The following is a 20,026-nucleotide window of genomic DNA, read 5'->3' as shown; positions in this document are numbered from 1 at the left end:
GAGAGTTTAAACAGCACGTTCCAGACGCCCTTCCCCACTGCGTTTTCTTCTGCCGTGTCGTCTTCATGGTTCATTGAAGTCCCCTCGCTGGTTTAAAAAGCAGCCTCGTGGTTGGACAGGAGCCGGTGTGGCCACGCTGAAGGCGGTAATGAACGTCTAATGTATTCTCCTCTGCAGGGCGAGTGTGCAGCCCAGGCCTGCTGCCGCTCACCGGACTGCGTGACCTTGGCGGCGTTAATTATTTCCTCCGAGCCTCCGTTCTCCAGCTACAAATTGGGGATAATCGTAGTTTCCACCTCTGGGAGTTAGAGTGAGGATTGGATGCCATAAATGCATATAAAGTTCTTAGCACAGGATGAGGCATTCATCCTGTTTAGTTAATGCCGGCAATACTTGTGTTACTGTCCCTGTTTGCACCAGTGCGGCTGGCTCCAGCGAGGGAGGGTGCCCGTGTCAGCACACCCTCCCCTGAACCGTGGGCGATAAATGTGTTTTATTCTTGCTTTTGCTCATCCTTTGTGCCTTGATTGACGCCGTCCGGGGCCCCCCGCTCTTCCTCACAGATCCTGTTCTCGAACATCGAAGACATCCTGGAAGTTCATAAGGATTTCCTGGCCGCCTTGGAGTATTGTTTACATCCGGAGCCTCAGTCGCAGCACGAACTCGGGAACGTTTTCTTAAAATTCGTGAGTACAGTGCCAAGCCCTGGCCGGAGCCTGCCGCTTTTGGGAAGCGGGCTTCTCCCCTGGTTGAGGAGGGGCAATCGTGCCTGCCTCCTTGGGCTGGTGGAAAGACTCAAAGACATAAAGCAATAAAGGCCGTAGCGTAGAGCAGTGGTTCTCAGCCAGGGGGTGATACTTGCCCCTCAGGATGTTTGGCTGTGTCCAGACACTGTTTTGATTGTTACAGCTTTGGGGGCTGGAAGGGCGGCTACTTGCCTCAGTGAGTGGAGGCCAGGACAGCCTACAGCGTGCAGGCCAGCCCCGCAGTAGCACTGTTTGGCCTCAGATGTAAGCAGTGCTGGGGTGGGAACCCTGGTGTATAGCAAGCCCTGGGTCTGCCATGGCTCCTGCATGTCATACTCGTCACTAACTCCCCTCTCTGGAGGACAGGTCTGTGGGGGGAGGGCAGAGTCTGTGGAGCTCTCTCTGCCCTCAGGGAGTTGCAGCCCCAGAAGCCGTGGTGTTGGGAGGGCAGTCCTCCCGGGGCGGGGCTGCCCAGCTGCTGGAAAGCTGTGTTGATCTCAGCAAGTTGTTTGGGCTTGATCTGTGCCTCAGTGTCTTCACCTGTAAAATGGGCAAAAACCTAGACCCGCCCGTGATGTTGCTGAGGATCCGGTGAGATAATGTACGGAGAGTGCTCGGAGCGGCTCCCGGCACCAGGCCGTGCTCAGTGAGTGCTGGACGCTGCCCTCCTCCTCACGCAGCCTCCAGTCCGTAGCGTCTGAAGCAGGGGAGACTCAGGAGCAAGGTGGGGCGCAGGTGGGATGGACGCTCAAGGAGGGTGTTGAGCAGGGCAAGATGTGATCTGCGTCAGGTTTAGAGGGCCCTGCGGCTGCTGGGAGGGGAGCGGGGTGCGGGGGAGGCAGGGAGACCGGGAAGAGCTAGTTCACTGTGCCTGTCGCCAGGACGGTGCCCTGGAGCAGGAGGGCAGAGTTCGGAGGGTGATGAGGGGCGAGAAGGCATGGCAGTTGTGGTTCAGGAAATGGTTCTTGAAAAGGCAGATAAAAAGTGGGGGGCCCAGTCTTCCCTTTGGGTTCAGAGGGAAGAGTGAGCCCTTATTTTCCGGGACCTAGACTACTTAGTAGGTTCACATCGCTGTTCCACCTTGGGCAAGTCACTCCACCTCTCTGGGCCTCGGTCTCTAATTCTGTAAACTGGTTAAGGACAGTACCTGCCGCATGGCTCTGTCGTGAAGATGAGGGAGTTAATGCAACATGAGGGAGTTAATGCAACCGCAGCATTTAGATCCAGCCCGGCGCTGAGCTGATGCTGTGGGAGGGTCAGCCCGGGGCGTCGTTCCAGCAGGGGCACCCGGGAAGGCTTTCAGGAGGAGGTGGCCATGATGTGCGTGAGAGTCAGACAGTCCCTATTTTAGCCCAAGTGGGGGAAGGGGTCCTCAAGGTGCATTATCTGCTTGCCAGTAAGCCCAGGCCCCCTGGTTCCCGACTTCCCTGCCTGAGGCACAGAGCCGTGGTAAGCAGGTTTTGCTACTGCTCAGTCAGTGAGGGTCTCTGGCGCCCGAGTGTCCACTTGGGCTCTCCCCACTCTCTCTACAGGATCCCTAACTCATTTAGAGATGCAGCGGCAGGCAGCTGGGGGGCAGGGTGGGGAGTTTCGTGCCCAGGAGGTGACTTCTCCGTATATTCTGCTTCCTCACTGCCCAGGCCCTCCTCACGTGGCCTCATCACACTGGGCACTGACGAAGGCAGCGCTTGCCACCGCAACCCTGGGCCCCTGTGGCTGACGTTTGGGCCTTTGTGGGAAGTCGTTCTGGGCCAGGACCTTTCCCGAACCCTGAGAACCCGGCACACATCCTGCCTGGCCCCCCTAGAGCTGGGCGCCTGACCTTGCCTCCTGGCGCTGCTGCTCTGGGATGCTGGGGGAATGACTTCACCTGGCTGTGCCTCAGTTTCCTCATCGGTCAGGTGGGAGTGGTGACACACACCGTCTAGGGCGGTGGAGAGAATTAAGCGTAGCAGCGCCTGGCACGCTGAGAAGTGCTCAGCGAGTGTTTGCTCATTTGTACCACGTACATGTTTGTTCACGGGGCCCAGCATTCTCTGATGCCTCCCAGGGTTGCCTGGGGCATTTGGGGATTTATTAGGCCCTGCCAGGCCCTGGGACCTCACTGTCACCACTGTAGCCACCTTGACCTCCTCGCTGTGTGGAACACGGCGGGCCCATCCCCATGTCAGGCCTCTGTGTGCATCGTTCCCTCCACCTGGACCCTCGGCCACCCCTGCGACTTGGACCTTCCCCACCGTGAAATCTTGACGGAAACACTCCCCTCCTCTCAGGCCCCTGTGTTTAGAATTGTCATGTCCCCCACCTTCTAGACCCCGCCCTTGTCCTTGTCAGGGGCCCATGTCACCCTCTGGTATATTGGATATTTTGCTTCTTTTTGCTTGCTGTCTGTTCCCCCTAGAAAATCAGCAGCATGAGGGTAGGCACTTGGTCATGTCCACTGCTGCGTCCCTGCATTGAGAACAGCACCTGCCCCCAAGCTTATTCAACAGGCAGGCAACCTGAGAGAGAAAGCTGAAATCCAAGGCCAGGCCTAGACAGGTGGAAGGGCTGGGATTTGAACCTTCCCCATGGCAAAGCCAGAATTCGTTGATTCACACACTGTTTATAATTTCCGCCGTATCTGGGCACCCCTCCTATTGTTATCTGATTCATCTTTTAAGAAGTAGTTTCGCTTGACAAAAAACTTGAGACGTTTAAAAAGGGAAATTTGCATCATCATTGGAAATGGAAAATGATGGCTATAAATAGGTGGTAACTGTAAGAAGCAATGCAATAGAAACCAAACCGAGGTACCGCGTTCTGTCTAGAAACTCCCCCACCTGGGCTTCTGAGCCGAGACGACCTGCCCTCGCTTTGACCAGAGGGAAGATTAACGGCGTTACCCGGTGTTCCGTCAGATCACGCCCAGCCGAGGCCCCCTCCCTGAGGTAATTGGGACAATTGAAAAAGGAGTCGACTTTCTCCTTTTCCCGTGATTCAGTGTTTTTAAATTAAAACCACCTTTTTAGCTTAAAGTCATCCCTCCTCTCTTCCTCCACGCTCACGCTCACGGAGGATTGCACGGATAGTTCTTATCAGCAGCTGCTGCTGTAGGTTGGGTTTCTGGAAGCCGGAGATTTGCATGCAGGTGGTCGAGAGCCTTCGAAGGAGAGGTGGCACAGTCCTCAGGGGCAGGAACTCTGGAGCTGGGGTGGCTCTTCAGCTCACCCCAGACTGCAGCAGTGGCGGTGGGCCCCTGCACCCCGCATCGCCCAGTCCCAGGATGGGGGCTGTCCGGGGAGCGCGTGGAAAGCCTCAGGCACAGGCGGTTCCCAGGGAGGGGCTCACTGGGAGCTGTGGGTGCCTCTGTCCCTGTGGACCACAGCATCCATCACAGCCGCAGGAGCAGGGTCGCCAGGCCGGCCGCCTGCCCAGGATTGCGGACTCCCTGCAGAGGCAGCACCTGGGTGCTGAGGCCGTAGTTCGGTACAGAGCCCCGCAGACAGGCCCTCCGGGAGAGGGAGGGTGGCTTCAGACCCAGGGAGGGCCCTGGCTGGTAGACTGGCCCCCTGGGGGGGGGTGCCACATCCATCAGCGGACAGGGGGAGAACCCCTCACCCCCTTGTTCCCAAAGCTAACCACTACTACCGACGCGGCCACAAACTAGCCCTGAGCAAACGCTCCCTCGGTGCCGGGCCTCGTCCTGGGTGCTGTTGGTGCACGAATTCATTGACACTCCACCACATCCTTAAACGGCGGGCACTGTTGGTAGGCCCGCTTCACACGCGAGGGAACGGAGGCCCACCGCCAGTAAGGGTTGGGGCCAGGGTTCGAACCCATGCAGTTTGGCTCTAGGGCTTGTGTTCTTCACCATCTTACATGACAAAGTCTCCGGAAATACACACTAAGCACCTCCTGTGTGCCAGGCGTGGTACCAGGCCCTAAATAAGGCAGACCCCCCCCCCCCCCCCCCCCCCCGCTGCCACCAGGCTCATTGACCAGAGACATGGAGGCCGAGGAAGTTCACAGAGGGGGTCGTTTCAGATGCCGGCGTGGGCCGTGAAGAACCGGAATGCAGAAGCGAGGAGAGGTGACTAGTCGAGGTAGCCTGACATTGGGAAGCTAGGGGCAGGTGGCCAGACTTAGCAAGTTAAAACACCTAGGACAGTGGAGTCAACTTGGGTTTGAGGTAGAGGGCAACTTTTTAGTCTGCCTCGCACAGTATGTGGGACATAATTACACGTGCATTTATTTGTTTGTCTGATATGAGAACTCTTCTGGGCGCCCTGGGCTCTATCTGGGAACCCCGGTCAGGGTTGGGGGGGTGGAGTGAGACAGGATGAACTGGAGGAAGGGTGGTGGTAGAGGGGGACCAGGGTGGCCAGGACGGAGAGCAGTGGAGGGAGTGAGGGATGTGTGGGCCGGAGCCCGCGGGGATTTTATTCCGAGTTTTCAGCAGGGAAGTGGTGTGGTCTGAGTTATGCTTGAGCCTCCTCTTCCTGCAGCTGTGTGGATAGGTTCGGGAGACCCTTGCAAAAGTGAAACTTGGATCTCATGCTCCCTCCCCATCCAAGGAGGTGTCCCCAGGGTCAGCTCCTTTTGCTGAGTTGGAGTCTTTCTGTCTGAAGTGAGTGGTTTGGGGCCAGTGTCACTCCCCAGGTACTGGGGACAGCAGCCACCACCTCTGACATTCTCTGAGTCCTCTCTGGGGGCCTAGACCCTCCACCCCAGCTGCCCCCAGCTTCCCCCAGCTGGTAGCTGGCCCCTTCTTCTCCTTCATAGCTCAAAACCACAGCCTGAAGTTCCTTACCCACCACATCTGTGTGTGCACAACTGTTTGTTTCCTCCTGGCAAAACAATCAAAGCCCACGTGGGGCCCCTCAGAGGAAATTGAACCCTTGGACTTTTAGCTGTCAGAAGCAGCATTTCCAGACTCGCAGTGTCTCGGACCTGAGATGCAGCTGGGCCTGGGCTCAGTGAGAGGACACGGGGGTGATGGAACTGGGCATGCTTCCGAAGAGGAGTGTTTTCGTTTGCTAACTTGAACTTCTCCCAGCCTCAAGCCTTGGTCCCCTGCCTTTTTCACAGGCTGGGGGTGGGGGGGGGAGGATGACATTGCCCAGTGTGAGAGAAGGGGCTCAGGGGATGAGGAATGACACAGCTGTGGCGATCTAATCACTCACTCCCTCTCCTGCATCTGTGGCAGACATCGCTAATCAATCTGAGAATTCTGCCTCTGTGCTCCCTGGGGGCCTCCGGCATTCTTCCCACCAGGGTTGCAGCCAGCAGCCCCCATTTAATTGGGGTTGGCATGTGAGAATAAACAGTTTTGTCTCTGCTTTCTGGCCCAGCTGCTTCATAGTACAGATGGAGACTCTGTCACCTCACCAGGCTTGGGTCCATTTTTCATTTTCTTTCCCATTTCAGAGTGTGCATGTATTCGGACTGTCTTTATTGCAAGTGACAAAAACTCCAACTCAGATAGACTTAAACAAAAATAGGCTTTATGGCTCATACAAATGAAATGTTCAAGAGTGTATTGGCTTCAGGCATAGCTGGATCCAGGACCCCGTATGATGTTTTTAGGACTTGGTGTTTCTTTGTCTCTAGGTTCCGCGTTCCTCTGGATGAACTTCATTCTTGAGGGGTGGGGGCCGTGGATGCCTCACGTGGTGGCAGAAGTGGCCCTCAGTTTTTCGGATTGACACGGCTCAGCAGCAACAGTTCAAAGAGAACTCTCATTACATTGACTTTAGCATGAGGCCTTGAGGGCTGTCCTTGGCCCAGCTTGGGCTTTGATGCCAGGACAGGGGTATCTTCGATTGGCTCGGCCTAGGTGACAAGCTCCCCTGTGGCGCCTGGGAGTGGAGTGGGGTGTGTGGGCTCCAAGCGCAGAGGAGGTCCGGCAGGGGGAGCACCGTGGGCCGTGACCAGAACAGAATGGACGCCAGGCGGGCGGGTAAGACAGCAGATGTTCCGATGAAGAGCCACGCTGTGGGTGTGGTGGACTGGGTTCTTCTGGAAGGAGCGTGGGGCCTATGTGAGGGCTCTCAGGCCCCTCTCAGTTCCTCCTTTTGCTTTCTGGCTTTTATTCATCAAATACTCACAATTCCTGCTCTCTGCTGGGACTTCAGCCCCCACTGCACCTCAGCAGTGACCTCAGCAAACGCAGGCCGAGGAGCCCCCAATGCAGGGGTGGACGGCGGGGCGGGGTAGGGGACGGACGGTGCATGGGCGAGGAGTAAGGCACAGCGTGGCTTGGTGCCCGGCGTATTTCTCACAGTCTGCCCGGTGCCTTCCTCCAGTGGCCCCGTCCAGACCTGCGAGCCGTCCCAGCTCCCTTTGTCCTGTCTCTGCCCATCTCTCTCTCTGCCGTTGAACCCATGTGTCCGCTGCTGCACCCTGTCACAGCCCAATTCACCCAAGGGGTAATGAGTTGGCTGAAATCATAACGATGGTGACAGTGGCTGCAACATCAGTAACAGCAATAATAGTAATAGCTAATTTTTAATGAGCACTTACTCTGCACCATTTTAAGCACTTGCTATGAATTCATCAGATAATTCTCACAACAACCTTATGGTGGGGAGGTCATTATTATTACAATTTTTAAAATTGATTTTAGAGAGAGAAGAAGGGAGGGAGGGTGGGGGGTGGAGAGAGAGAGACAGATGGACAGACAGACATTGATGTGAGAGAGAGAGACATTGATCAGTTGTCTCTCACAGGCACCCTGACCCGGGATCGAACTCACAGCCTAGGCATGTGCCCTGACTGGGAATCAAACCCATAACCTTTTGGTGTTCGGGATGATGCTCCAACCAGCTGAGCCACCCGGCCAGGGCTAGAGTATTCTGAAGTGTTGTGAGTGCTCACTGTGTACCAGGCAAGCTTCCCCTTGTGTTACATGTGCTGTTACTTAATTTTCCAGCAGGCCAAGCCGTGGGCGGGGGAGGAGGTCTGCTACTGTGTTCCTTTTGTCCGCAAGGGAACTGAGGCGTGCGTGGGTGAGGCAGCTCGCCCAGGGTCACTCTCCGCCGGCCTGGAGCCACTGTGCCCTGTGTTATGCCGTGGTGCCCCTCGGAGCTCAGTCCCTGGACTTGTGGCTTGAGACCTGTGCTCAGTGCTTCAGCTTCCACTCCCACCCCTAGCCCAGCCCAGTGGCCTTGGGTTGGATGTCGGCATGGACGGGAAGGGAGATCGACCCTGGTTTGCCCCTTCCCTGGGTGTGAGACCCCAGGCTCGTGACCTTTCCTTGATTTCCCCATGTGTGGGCAGGTTGAAGGCAGCGGTGACCATGTCAGGTTATTGCAAGGCGTTATGAGTCCACCCTTGTTCAGGAGGGCGAGCAGAGTGCGGCAGGCACTGAGAGCCCGGCACGGACTCCGTGGTAGCTGCTGGCTCTGGCCGTGCGCACTTTGCTGCTCAGGCGTCTGCTCGGATGGTGCGCATGGAACCCCCACAGTGCACCGGGGGTGTTGGGGCGGCTGACTGATTCTGAAACCAGTCTCCCTCCTCTTTGGTTTCCTCTTTCCTGTAGCCACCCATCGGCAGGATGACGGGGGCTCGTTCAGAAACAAGACGAGCTGCAGACCCACCTTTTCCTTCCTTTGCTGCTTGGGGTCTTCTGCCCGTCCCCCAGCCCAAGGTCAAGGCCCTTCAGCTCTTCCTCCCCAGTGGCCTTGCCCAGGACTTCCTGGTTTAGAGTCTGGCTGGTGGGGAGGCCGTGCAGTGTTCTGTGAGACTTTTGAAACCGAGAATGCTTTGTGGTGAGCTTCCTGCTACGAAGGCTCCTGTCCCTTCCAGTCCCGGAAACCCTAACTGATGGTTACAGACCTGATGACCCCCAGGTGACCCCTAGGCTGAAAAGAGTCCAGCTTTGGGCTTAGGGATGTCTGGAGGTCAACAGAACTGTCCCTCTGCCTCAGGACTGCCACTGTGTGTAGCTGTAACCAGAGTTCTGCTTGTTTCCCCAAGTTCCGGAACCTGCCTTCACTCTTCTGGTTCATACATACAGGACATAGCACATAGTAGGTGTGCAGAGTGAATCTTAGCAAGTCTTCGTTGAGGGTGTACGGTGTGCCAGGCATTGTGCCAGGGTTCACTGCACAGGACAGATGTGTTCACGGCCTTCAGGGAGCTGCCTGTCAAGTGGGGAGATAAACAGATAATCCGGATAATCCCAGATTGTAAGAGCACTAGAAAGAAAGTGAAGACAGGTGGGTGGGTGATAGAGGACCCCGGGGTGGCTACTTTAGCTACGGTAGTCCAGGTGTCATTGGAGAGGTGGCAGTCTTGAATGGCAGGACGTGGGCAGGCCTTGGAGTATTCCAGGTAGAGAGAGTGGCCAAGTGCAAAGGCCCTGCGGTAGGAACAGGCTTGGTATGTAGAAGGAGCAGATGGAAGGCTGGTGAGATGGGGTCAGAGAGAGGCAGGGTCATATTATCTGACCCTTGAAGGTCTTAACCAAGTGTTGGATTTTATTCCTAGAGTGAGAGGCCACTGTTGGCATGACACAGTCTGACTTGGGTTTTAATGATAAAGTTGTACATTTATTGAGCACTTACTACGTGCTGAGTGCTTACATTTTTAACTTCCTTAATCCTCATCACAGCCCTACGAATTGGGGACTGTTACTAACTGCAGCTCACAGGTGAGGACACCAAGGCACAGAGAAGTCAGGTAACTTGCTCAAGGTCCCAGCTGGAAATGGCAGTGGCAGGGTCAAGCTCTGGCTTGAGTCTATACACTTGACCCTGGGCCATGCTGCTTCCTGAAAGGTTACTTGGGCTAATGGGTGCAGAACTGGGGCCGGAGTGGAGGCTGAGAGGCCTGCAGAGAGCTTTGCCCGAAACCCCTCCTGCTCCGTCGTCTCTCAGGGCCTGGGGTCTCCCAGGGCCCTGTCTGCCTCAGCCTGCTGGTCCGGTCGGCGGCACATCTCAGCGCGTCTGCCTGCCTGCCTGCCTGCCACGACCCGTCTCAGGCTCTGTCCTTGTCTTGCAGAAGGACAAGTTCTGCGTGTACGAGGAGTATTGCAGCAACCACGAGAAGGCCCTGCGGCTGCTTGTGGAGCTGAACAAGATCCCCACAGTGCGTGCCTTCCTCTTGGTAAGTGTACCCATCATCCCTGTTCCTGCCTTCTGTTTGTCTCAGCCCTGTGCACCCTTAGGCACCAGAGAGCGTCATGCTGACCCCTTCACGCTGACCCTGGCTGCCGGACCCCTTCCTCTGCTAGAGCACTCCGTCTAAAGCAGGGATCGAACCCTTCCTGTGAAGGGCCAGAGAGTGAATACTCTCGCCTTTGTGTGTCCTCCAGCCTCTGTCATGATGCAACTTTGTTGTTGCAGCGTAAAAGCACCCATAAATGATATGCTAAGAAATGAGTGTGGCTGTGTTCCAATAAAACTTTATTTACAAAAATAGGCAGAGGGCTAGATTTGGCCCTAGAGACAAGTTTGCCAATTCCTGTTGTAAAGTGATGATTCTAATGAGAATGGTAGTGATAGTGGTAATGACTGTATTACTTGGGTTATGTCATGATAAGTGAAAGAAATCCAGTTAAAATTGGCTTACAGAAAAAAAAAATTACTGGTGTATTTTCCTGGGAAGTTTAAGGCCTGAGAGGGCTTCAGGTGCAGCAGCATCTGGGTGTTCAAATGATTTCATCAGGAATGTGTCTCTTGACTCTGCTTTTCTCAGCCTGGGCTCCATTCTCAGGCAGGTTCTCCTCCAGTGGTTTCAGGTGGCATTTAGCAACCTCACCTTTATACTTGCCCATAGCTGAGCAACTCTAGGATAGGGACAACTCCTCTTTCCCAATAGTAAGGCAGAAATCCTGGGTCTGACGAAGCTCATTGGCTTCTCTTGGCTCAAGACCTTATCCCTGAACCAGTTGCTGTGGAGAGAGGATTGGTTGGGGCTCTGATTGGTCACTCCTGGAGCTGGAGGGCGGGGTCAGCTCCACACCTGCCACAGGCCCTGAGGGTGTGGTGGACCCTTCAAGGCCAGTTGACTGGTTCTGGTGGAAGTAAGCTGGGAATGGATGCTGATCAGGCAAAGCCATAGACATCCACGCTGGTCTTCCCTAGCATTGTGGAGAGCTTTGCTCGTGTGTGAGTGGGTTCCTATTTGTGACCTCCTTGGAGTTTTACCAGTTGTGTTGTGTGTGACTTAAGATACATATCTGTGTGCTTTACAGACACCCCAAATAACAGTGGTTTAATCAAAATAAGCGTTTATTTCTTTCCCGTGTTAATAACATGATGTAGATAGTCTGGGGTTCCAGTGTCCAGGCCGAGGCCCTAGGTTGTGCCCTCATCGATGTGGTCTAGGGGGGCCTCTTACCACTTCCACCTTCAGGTGTGGGGTGCAGGACGGGAGGGAACAGAGGGCTGCCTTTCTCCTTGTAAAGGCATCACAGGAAGCCACACACCTCTTCTGCTCATTCCCCATTGGCCAGAACTTAGTCACATGCCCACACCTAGCTGCAAGGGAGGCTGGGAAATGTAGGCTTTATTCTGGGCAGCCACGTGCCCAGCTGGAAATCCTGTTGCTGTGGAGGAAGAATATGTTAGGGGACACTTCAAGCCTTTGCCAAAGGTGATTTTGATGACTCCAAATGATTAAGTGACTCTCTGAGAGTGCACATTTGAAAAACGATTGAGCGTCTCATGGGTTCGAATCCTGGTCTTTCAGCTCTAACTCCCTGCTCATTCAGTCACCACCCCCCATATCGTTTTATTTCCTGACAGCACATACAGGCTTCAGCAAACAAAGACCAGTTAACTAACCTTGCATAAGGAGCCTGGACCATGTGTCTGGAAAGCTAAACTATATAATAAAATTCTCCATTGCACTTCCTCCTCATGCACAGTCTCCAGCAAAGAATTCCCAGAATTTTGACTCAAAATGTATGTTTGCTTCACTCATGAGTTCATGTTGCTTGGCCCACTTCCAGCGAGCATCTGAGGAAGGGCAGGTTGGTCGAGTTTTCGCTTTTGTCTCAAGCACTCGGGGCTGATGCTTTCCGCTGCGGGTAGCTGCGTCTTTGCGTTTCCAGCTTGGCACTTACAGTCGTAAAAGAGGCTTGGCAAAAAGCACAAATAAAGCCATGTCGTGTACGGCCACACACATGACCGTGTGTCCGCAGTGGACTTGGTGACTTTCAGGTGCTGCCCCTTAGGGATGCCACCCAGGCTCTGGGCTCGCTGGTACAGAGCCCCACCCTCCGGGGGTGTCCCCTTGGGCTCAGCGGTGTCTTGGGAAGCGAGAAGGCATTTCCAAGGGTGTGGGGAGGGAAGGGCCTCACAGTTTCTGCCTCTCCTTCCTCTCTCTCTTGCAGCCTTCCTGGTGGACCAACTTCCCTTTCATAGCAGCAGCTGGGCTGGGACAGCTGGGCCGGGGGGAGGATGTGTGGGGTGCCAGCGCACGTGCCATCTGGCTCCCTCCTTGCTGGCATCTCCCAGCTTTTGGCCACCTGCAGAAGCGACATCTCGGCCCATCGTGGGCTATTAAGGCGGCGGGAACAGACAGAATCTGGCTTTCCATTCATGATGCAACGTGCTATGCACTGGCTGGAGGATGGGACCAGCTGGCACTTTGTCTTACCGTGCCTCAGTTTCCTTGTCTGTAAAGTGGGGGTCATTTATTCACTCAACAGCTTCTTATTGAGCACCTGCTGTGCGATAGGGGTCATTCCAAGTACAGGGGCACAGCAGCGACCAAGGAGAGAAAAGTCCTTACTCTTGTGGAGTGGCTGTTCAAGTCGGAGAGACTTACATGATGTGTTGCCTGCCGTTAAGTTCTCCACAGGGGATAAAGTTGAGGACAGCAGGATGTCCTGAGGGATTAGGGGGTACCTGTCTATTTTAGACTGGTCTTTGGGAAGACGATGTCTTAGGTGACATGCAGCAGAAACCTGGATAAAGTCAGAGAGAGAGGCAAGGGGTATTTGCAGGGGGGTGGGGAGCTTTCCTGGTGGAGGAGCTGCCCGTGCAAAGGCCCTGAGGTAGGAGCGTGTTTGAGGAATTGCCGGAACGGAGAGTCTAAGAGGAAGAGTGGAAGGAAGTGAGGTCAGAAAGACTGAGAGGCCAGATAATGGCGGTGCATCCAGACAAGGGAAAGGATCCGAGGTTTTTACCAAGCTTGTTTGTTGCAGTCCAGCACACGCGCAGTGAACACACGCACAGCCTGATGAGTGTTTTCACGCATGCGCACACCCAGGAGACCACCGCGCAGGTCAAGACGGAAACACTTCCCGCACTGCACAGGGCTCCTGCCCTGCATGCAGAGGTAGCCTCTGTGCTGCTTCCTCTCACCAGCACCTTCGCTCTGCCTGTCCTGGAGCTTTTCGCAACTGGAAGCCTACAGGGTGCTTTCGTGTCTGGCTGCTTTTGCTCGGTGTAGTGTCTGTGAGGCCCGCCTGTGTCGGAGCACGAGGCGGAACTTTGAATAGAATGTTCAGTTTTAGTCCGAGTGGGATGGGAAGCCCCCGGGAGCGTTTTCAGCAGAGGACTGACTGGAGCGCTTTGTGTGAGGGTGGGTGAGGGGGTGGGGGGGGGTGGGGGGCCTGACATCGTGTCCTGGGGCTGTCCCAGCAACCGCCTACTGGGTGGTTTAACATGGCAGATGTGTCGTCCCCTGGTTCTGGAGGCCAGAAGACCGGCCTCAGGTGCTGGCAAGTCTCTGCTCCCTCCTCGGGCTCCAGGGGAGGGTCCTGCCTTTCCTCCTCTGGCCTCCGGTGGCCGCAGGGTTCCTTGCCCTGTGGAAGCAGGACCCCAGTCCCTGCCTCCCTTGTCCTGTGGCCTTTTCCTCTGGTCCTGTCTCTTCTTATAAGGACACGAGTCCGCTGAGATAGGGCCCACCGTAATCTAGTAAACCCCAGATTAACTAATTATTATCCCTGAAGACCCTGTTTCCAAATCAGGTCATATTCTCCGATTCTGGGTGAGTGTGGCATTTTGGGGGACACTCTCACCCCGCTACAGGGCTGCTGCACCAGACCAGGCAGGTGACGGTGGTGAGGATGGGGGCGATGGTGCAGGAGGTGGTTGGAATAATGGAGTTTGAGGGTCCGGCAGCCTGATTTGCAGGGGTGCTTGGGTTTGGGGAGCACCTGGACGGGAGGAGTCAGAGAGGACTCCAGGGCTGGGGCCCAAACAGCTGGAAGGATGGAATGAACGTTTCCCCAGATGGTGAAGGCTGCGTTAGGAGCAGGTAAGAGGAGAGAATTAGAAAGGCCATTTTGGGGGTGTGCGTTCTCAGGTGCCTCTTGGACATCCAGGTGGGGATGTGAGCATGGAATCGGAGCTTGGAGTCTCGCGTTTAGGGCAGGGAGGGAGGGGCCCGTGGGGAGACAGGAGTCTGGGCGTCAGTGGACAGGAGGGTGCTAAGGTGCCGGGTCTGGATGAGCTCAGCCCGGAACCAGTGTGGACAGAGAGGACCACCCAGGACTGCGCGGGGCCTGCTGCCCAGGAGGCTGGGAGATTGAGGACGTTGACACTTCACCCGGGTCAATTCTGTGAACTAGGAGGCTTTAAAGGGATAATTCTCAAAAGTTCTTCCCGTAGTGCCCGTAAGGAGTATAATCTTACTAATGAATGGTAGCTGGGGGTGTGTGTGTTTGCTTTCCTTGTTTTTAAAACATGAAAATAAAGCGAAACAACACTCCAGGGTGTCTGGGACAAGCTCAGTTGGTGGTGGTGAGTCTTGTGCAAACTCCTTGATTCTGGGCACAGAGGCAGGCCTTTCTCTGGCTAAGCCCTGGGGGCTTCTGGGAAGCCCTTCCCCACCCCCAGGCTCCCCTTCCTCCGCCCAGAGCTGACATCACCAGGGCAGCTTGTCGGGCGAGCTGGCTCCGAGGACAAAGGCCTGAGTGTGAGCAGTGTGGGGCCTGGCATCTCCCAGCTGCTGCAGCCCTGATCCCCCATCTGTGCCAGGGGTGCACACGGGGGTGGCGGCCGTGAGCGCCCTCCCCAGCAGGGCCCTGGGGTCCCTGGGATTCTGCCTCTCCTAGGAGGGGGCCGTCAAGCCCTGAGTCTGGGGCCGGTCCCTTGGGCTCTCCGTGCCAGTGTCCCCACCTGCCGCAGGGAGGCAGCAGCCCGTGTGCCCGTCCGAGGGCTGCAAGGATGGACTCGACAGATAAGCGAAGCATTGGGAGGCTTCATGCCTTGCCGGTGGTGGGCGCATGGTGAATGTTCTTGGATCTTGTTTTCACCTGACCACAGCCGGGGGTCTGTCTGCTGCGTTGGGAGGTTTCCCCGGTGCTGGGATCTGTGCCCAGCACACAGTAAGCACTCGATGTGAATCTGCTGAATGAACGAGTGGGACGGGAATCCCTTTTCCCAGGAGTTCCCAGGAATCTCATTCCCCACTTGCTAGCGTGGTGTTGAGCAGGAAGGCTGAGACCTGGTCATTGCTGGACATGCTAGCGCTGTGTTCCTTCATTAGTTCGCCCATCCGTTTATTCCTTCATGCACACATCGGGCACACTGTCAGCCCTCGGGGCTGAGGACTGTGAGGGGGAGGGTGGGGCCACGGACCCTTAACTCGTGATTGCTGGCATCCAAAACACGGATTCAGACGTTGGAGCCCCTCCAGAGGAAAGGACAATACGTGTGTGGGCTTTTTCACCGCGTGGAACAAATGACCCACTAGGAGGGGCCACGAGGAAAGAGCTCTGGGAACTGAGAGAAGATGGGACAGGCTTATAGGAGGTGGTGGGGGAGGGGCTGGGCTGGGCTGGCCTTGAGGGATGCTGGGCTTGGGTAAGGGTCGCCCAGCACCGTGGTTCCAGGTCCAGGCTCTTCATCAGCCCGCCTGGGTGTAGGAGGCACCTCTGCGGCTTACTTGTTCTGGGGTCACCTTGAGGAGAAACACTAAACTTTCCCAACCTTGGGTGCCTGTGCTGCAAAATGGGAATAAGAATAGTATTTGGTTCACAGGGCAGTTGGTGGTCAGGGTTAGAGCTGTCAGTGGCCGTCTGGGCACGTCATAGGCTCTTGGTCCATGTTAGCTACGGATGAGGATAGTAATCTATTTATTAAGACAGTGGGAGTGAAAGCGTGTTGGGCAGGGGCACAGAGCGAGCCCAGCAGAGGGGCTGGCATGAAGGAAACACTGATGTGTGTGGCTGCAGGTGGACACTGAGGTGACCCGTGTGGCCAGGAGCTGGCGGGTGAGGGTGTTCGATTCCTGAAGAGTTGCCGTCTTTACTCTGCAAACCAAAATGTAGCTTTTCCTGCGACACACCCATGTCCCCGCCTGCCAGGTAAAGACATAAAGCCTTTTCAGTAGCAGCTGAAGATGGCGAGCTCATTTTCCAGATCTTGTAACCCTCCCTCCACAGAGGTGACTCTCACGAGATTTCGGTACGTTCTTTCTTTCCCGTACATGTCTTTATACGGCACTGCACACCCGTTCTCTGTAAACAATGCCTGATTTTGTTCAGTGTGCCTTTAAAAGCTTTAACTGGGTTCACACTATAGTATCCTTTGTTTTGCCTGTTTTTTTTTTTTTTTTTGCTCAGAAGTATGTTTTTGAGGTTTATCCACGTAGCTGTAAGCAGCTTTAGTTCCCCCATCATCCCTGCGGTGCAGTGAGCCTTTGTATGAATCTCCTGTGGACATGTTTTTCTATTCTTCAGTCGATGGATATTTAGGTGGCTTCTCATTTTCTTGTTCTTCCAAACAAGGCAGTCTCGAATGTCCATGGTCCTGTCTCTTGGTGTGTAGCATATGTGAGGATTCCTTAGACCAGGGATTGGCAAACTGGTCTGTGACAGGCCCGGTGGCAAATGTTTCAGGTTTGGGGACTCTGGTCTGTTACGACTCCTCATCTCTGCCACGATCGCTTGGAAGCAGCCATGGACAGGATGTCAACAGTTGGATGTGGCTGTTTTAATAAGACGTTAATTATTGAAGTAGGAGCCCTGGTTGGTGTAGCTCAGTGGATTGAGTGTGGGCTGCAAACCAAAGTGCTGCACGTTCGATTCCCAGTCAGGGTACATGCCTGGGTTGCAGGCCATGACCCCCAGCAGCTGCACATTGATGTTTCTCTCTCTCTCCCTCCCTTCCCTCTCTAAAAATAAATAAATAAAATCGTAAAAAAAAAAAAAGAAATAGGGACTGGGCAAGATCCGGCTCACCCCGGTGGAGGCCTTGTGCTGGATTGTAGCATACAGGGTGGACAAAAGCAGGTTTACGGTTGTGTGTACGTGAAACGCAGTTCATTCTTGTATTACCAGTGATTGACTGTTACATTATTTTCCCTACGAACAGCTGCAAACCTACTTTTGCCCCTCCCTGTGTGCACATTTCCATCTCTCCTGGGTGTTGCCAAGTTGCTTCCAAAGTCATTTTGCGTTCGGGGAGTGCTTCCCACGGCTATTTGACGGGGGTCTGATCCTCGCGCTGTCCTTGGTGGGTTTTCATGAAGGTCTCCTGTCCCTTTGCAGAGCTGCATGCTGCTGGGAGGCCGGAAGACCACCGACATCCCTCTGGAGGGCTACCTGCTGTCTCCAATTCAGAGGATCTGCAAGTACCCTCTCCTCCTCAAGGTGAGACCCGCACCCCACTCCTTTCCCCACATTTGAAGGGACAGGAAACCCAGCTCTGATTGGCTTAATCATAAAATAAAACTCGTTCGTTCCAGTGGCTGAGTCTGGGGCAGTGTTGGCTTTGGGCCAGGCTGGATCTCCCCAGGACCCTGCCCCTCTCTCCCTTGTTCACTTCTGCTTTGGGCTGCCCGGCTTTATTTTCAGTGTGGTAGCAGAGGATTGGAGCGACGCTGGCCTCATCCCCTCTCAAGTTCAATGACAGTGGGAAAGAGTGGACCTCTCCTCCAGTAGCTCTGACTGAAGTCCCAGGGGTGATTCAGGCTTGGGCCATCTATGGTCAGGAAAATGTGATATTCCAAGTTATTTGGGCCTGGGTCATGTGCTTTCATTTGAACTAGTGACATGAAGCTTTTGCTTGTGGTACTTCTCCTCCTCCTGTAGGCTTGGGCTTGGGCTTGACCCCAATCACTAGGAGCTGGGCAGTGTTAGGCTCTGATTGGCTAAGACATGGTCCAGTGACAGTGAGCAGGGCAGTACTGTGTTCTGATTGGCTGAGATTGGGGTCAGGCGCTTCATACCTAAACCAATCACTCTGAGTGAGGGGTCTCTCATTGGCTTAGATTTGTGTCCATCAGCCACTGAATCCCACAGGCCAAAAGCCCAGTGAGGGGACAGACTGGACCCCCCCCCCCGCCCCGGCCCCCCCCCCCCACCAAAATCTGGGCTGTTTGTGGAAGAGGGTAGGCAGATGCTGGGTGGGCAAACCACAGCATGCACACACTGCTGTTCGCTTTACTGTCCAGCACCTTTGACCTAGTCTTGGTCAGGGCAAGGCTGGCTGCCCGTGTGGGGACCCAAGAAGTCTTAATTCTCCGCTCAGAGCTGGCTTCTGGGTAGACCCCCAGCTGCGTGGATGACTCCGTCACCATCTGCTGCTCTCAGCCCAGGGTTTTCAGCCCTTGGAAATGGCGGCTGATGACCCAAGCCTGCCCTGGTTCTATCCTCAAGGCCTCGTGTCTGACAGCTGTTCCTGGGGTCCCTGCTGGTGGGTTGGTTTGGCTCGTGCGGCCTCGTCCACACACCTGCTCCCTGGGGTCACATGCATCCTTGCTCCACGAACTGGAAGGGCAAGGGGAGGGAAAAAGCACTAGGGAATTCTTGAACTTGACTTTCTGCTGGATGGGGTGGGTGACACTTGAGCCTCTGAGCTGGCTCAGGCCTTGGGGCCGTCAGCGCTACCCGTGAACCCAGGCCTGTCACGTGCAGTGGTGGGAGGTGGGACACGGCTCTCCACACATCATCTGGCCCCTGGGGATGCGGAAAGGACTTTCTGCCATGCTCCTTGCAGCTGCTTGGATTCCAGGTGGGCACTGGCAACACAGTACATAGCTCGGCTCTTTACGTTGGTGCAAAAGCAGCTCCATGTGGAACTTGTCCCCTGTAGCCTGTGGACAGAATTGGACCTGCTCATGTTCTTGATCTGACCTGTTTGGTGGGTCTTTCACACGGGAAGTAGTTGGCAGCATCGAAGGAGGCAGACTTCTGTACTGGCTTCAGGCAGGGGCGAGCAAAACTGTGGCTCATGGGTCAGGTCTGGCCGTGGCCTGTTTGTGCACAACCCGTGAGTGAAGAATGGTGTTTGCATTTTTTAGAGGGTTGTAAAACCAAACCAAACCAAACAACAAAGAAGACTATGTGACAGGGACCGGATGTGGCCGGCAGAGCCTGAAATATTTACCATCTGGGCCTTCACAAAAGAGGTCGCTGGCCCCTGGATTAGAGCTGTGCTTTGCAGCCCTGGGTTGCCTGGGTGCCTGGCTTTGAATCCCAGCCCTGCCTTTGACTTGCCGTGTGACCTTGGGCCGGTCCCCTCTCCATGCCTCAGTTTCTCATCTGTAATCCATAGCGTGCATGAATAGCATGGAGAGAGTCGTGATGGTTAGACACTTACTTAATCCTTAGAGCAGTCCGGTGACATAGGTGCTGCGAGTCACCCCATTTTAGGGACGAGGCAGCTGAAGCACAGAGAAGGAGGTGGCCCGTTCGAGGCCACGTGTCAGGTGAGGAGGAGGAACCATGATGTGCCGGTTCCAGAATTCCCCTGTCAGCCCCGCTCCCTGTTGAGAAGCACTTTGAGGTGCTAAAGCTGCCGAAGCGGCCGGGGGTTGGGGTGCCGACCTTCTCAGTTCCCTAAGTGGGGAGCCTGGGAAGGTCCGTAGCCTCGGGTTTCGTGACTCTGTGACAGGTCTGCTCCCCCTTGCCTGGGTTTCAAAATCTTAATCATCTGACCCATTAGAAGAACCACCAGTGGAGGTTCCTTAGGTGTTAACCCTTTCGTTTCCGGACCTTGGGGATGCCCAGGATCCCAGCATGCACCTGGAGTGGCGGTTTCCGTAACGTACTTGAACAGCCACGGGCACTGCACCTGTGTGCACGGGTGGACTCCAGCTCTCAACACGAGGCCCGTGTGCTTCCGAGGTCTGCTCAGCCCCAGGGGCCACCGTTTGGTCTGGCAGGATGATTTCTGGGCCCTGGATTCCCAGAAGTGCAGAGAGAGAGAGAGAGACAGGGGGACAGAACCGGCTGGCAACTGGTGGAGGACTAACTGCCCACAGGAAACGGTGATGAAGCCGGGCTGTGGGTTTGCTCTCCCGACCAAATGGCTGTTTACAGGCCCCATGTCCTCGGCCCCCAGCTGTGTTTATCTGGGGCTTGGAGAGCACTGGGGGACCGGCCAGCGGGG

At 55.3% G+C, this 20,026-nt stretch overlaps 1 protein-coding gene across 2 annotated transcripts in view; it reads left to right on the top strand.

The window, feature by feature from the left end:
* Positions 1 to 20,026, top strand: part of PREX1 (phosphatidylinositol-3,4,5-trisphosphate dependent Rac exchange factor 1) — a 171,442-nt gene that overhangs the window by 71,427 nt on the left and 79,989 nt on the right. For both annotated transcript variants that reach the window (XM_036009946.1, XM_028523978.2), the window contains exons 3-5: positions 564 to 686; positions 9,732 to 9,836; positions 17,182 to 17,283. In XM_036009946.1, coding sequence (XP_035865839.1) covers positions 564 to 686; positions 9,732 to 9,836; positions 17,182 to 17,283 — 330 coding nt within the window. The remainder of the gene's footprint in view (positions 1 to 563; positions 687 to 9,731; positions 9,837 to 17,181; positions 17,284 to 20,026) is intronic.

Source organism: Phyllostomus discolor, chromosome 9 (assembly GCF_004126475.2).
Source record: "Phyllostomus discolor isolate MPI-MPIP mPhyDis1 chromosome 9, mPhyDis1.pri.v3, whole genome shotgun sequence".
Classification (NCBI taxonomy): Eukaryota; Metazoa; Chordata; class Mammalia; order Chiroptera; family Phyllostomidae; genus Phyllostomus; species Phyllostomus discolor.
This window is presented reverse-complemented; position numbering and strand designations above follow the sequence as displayed.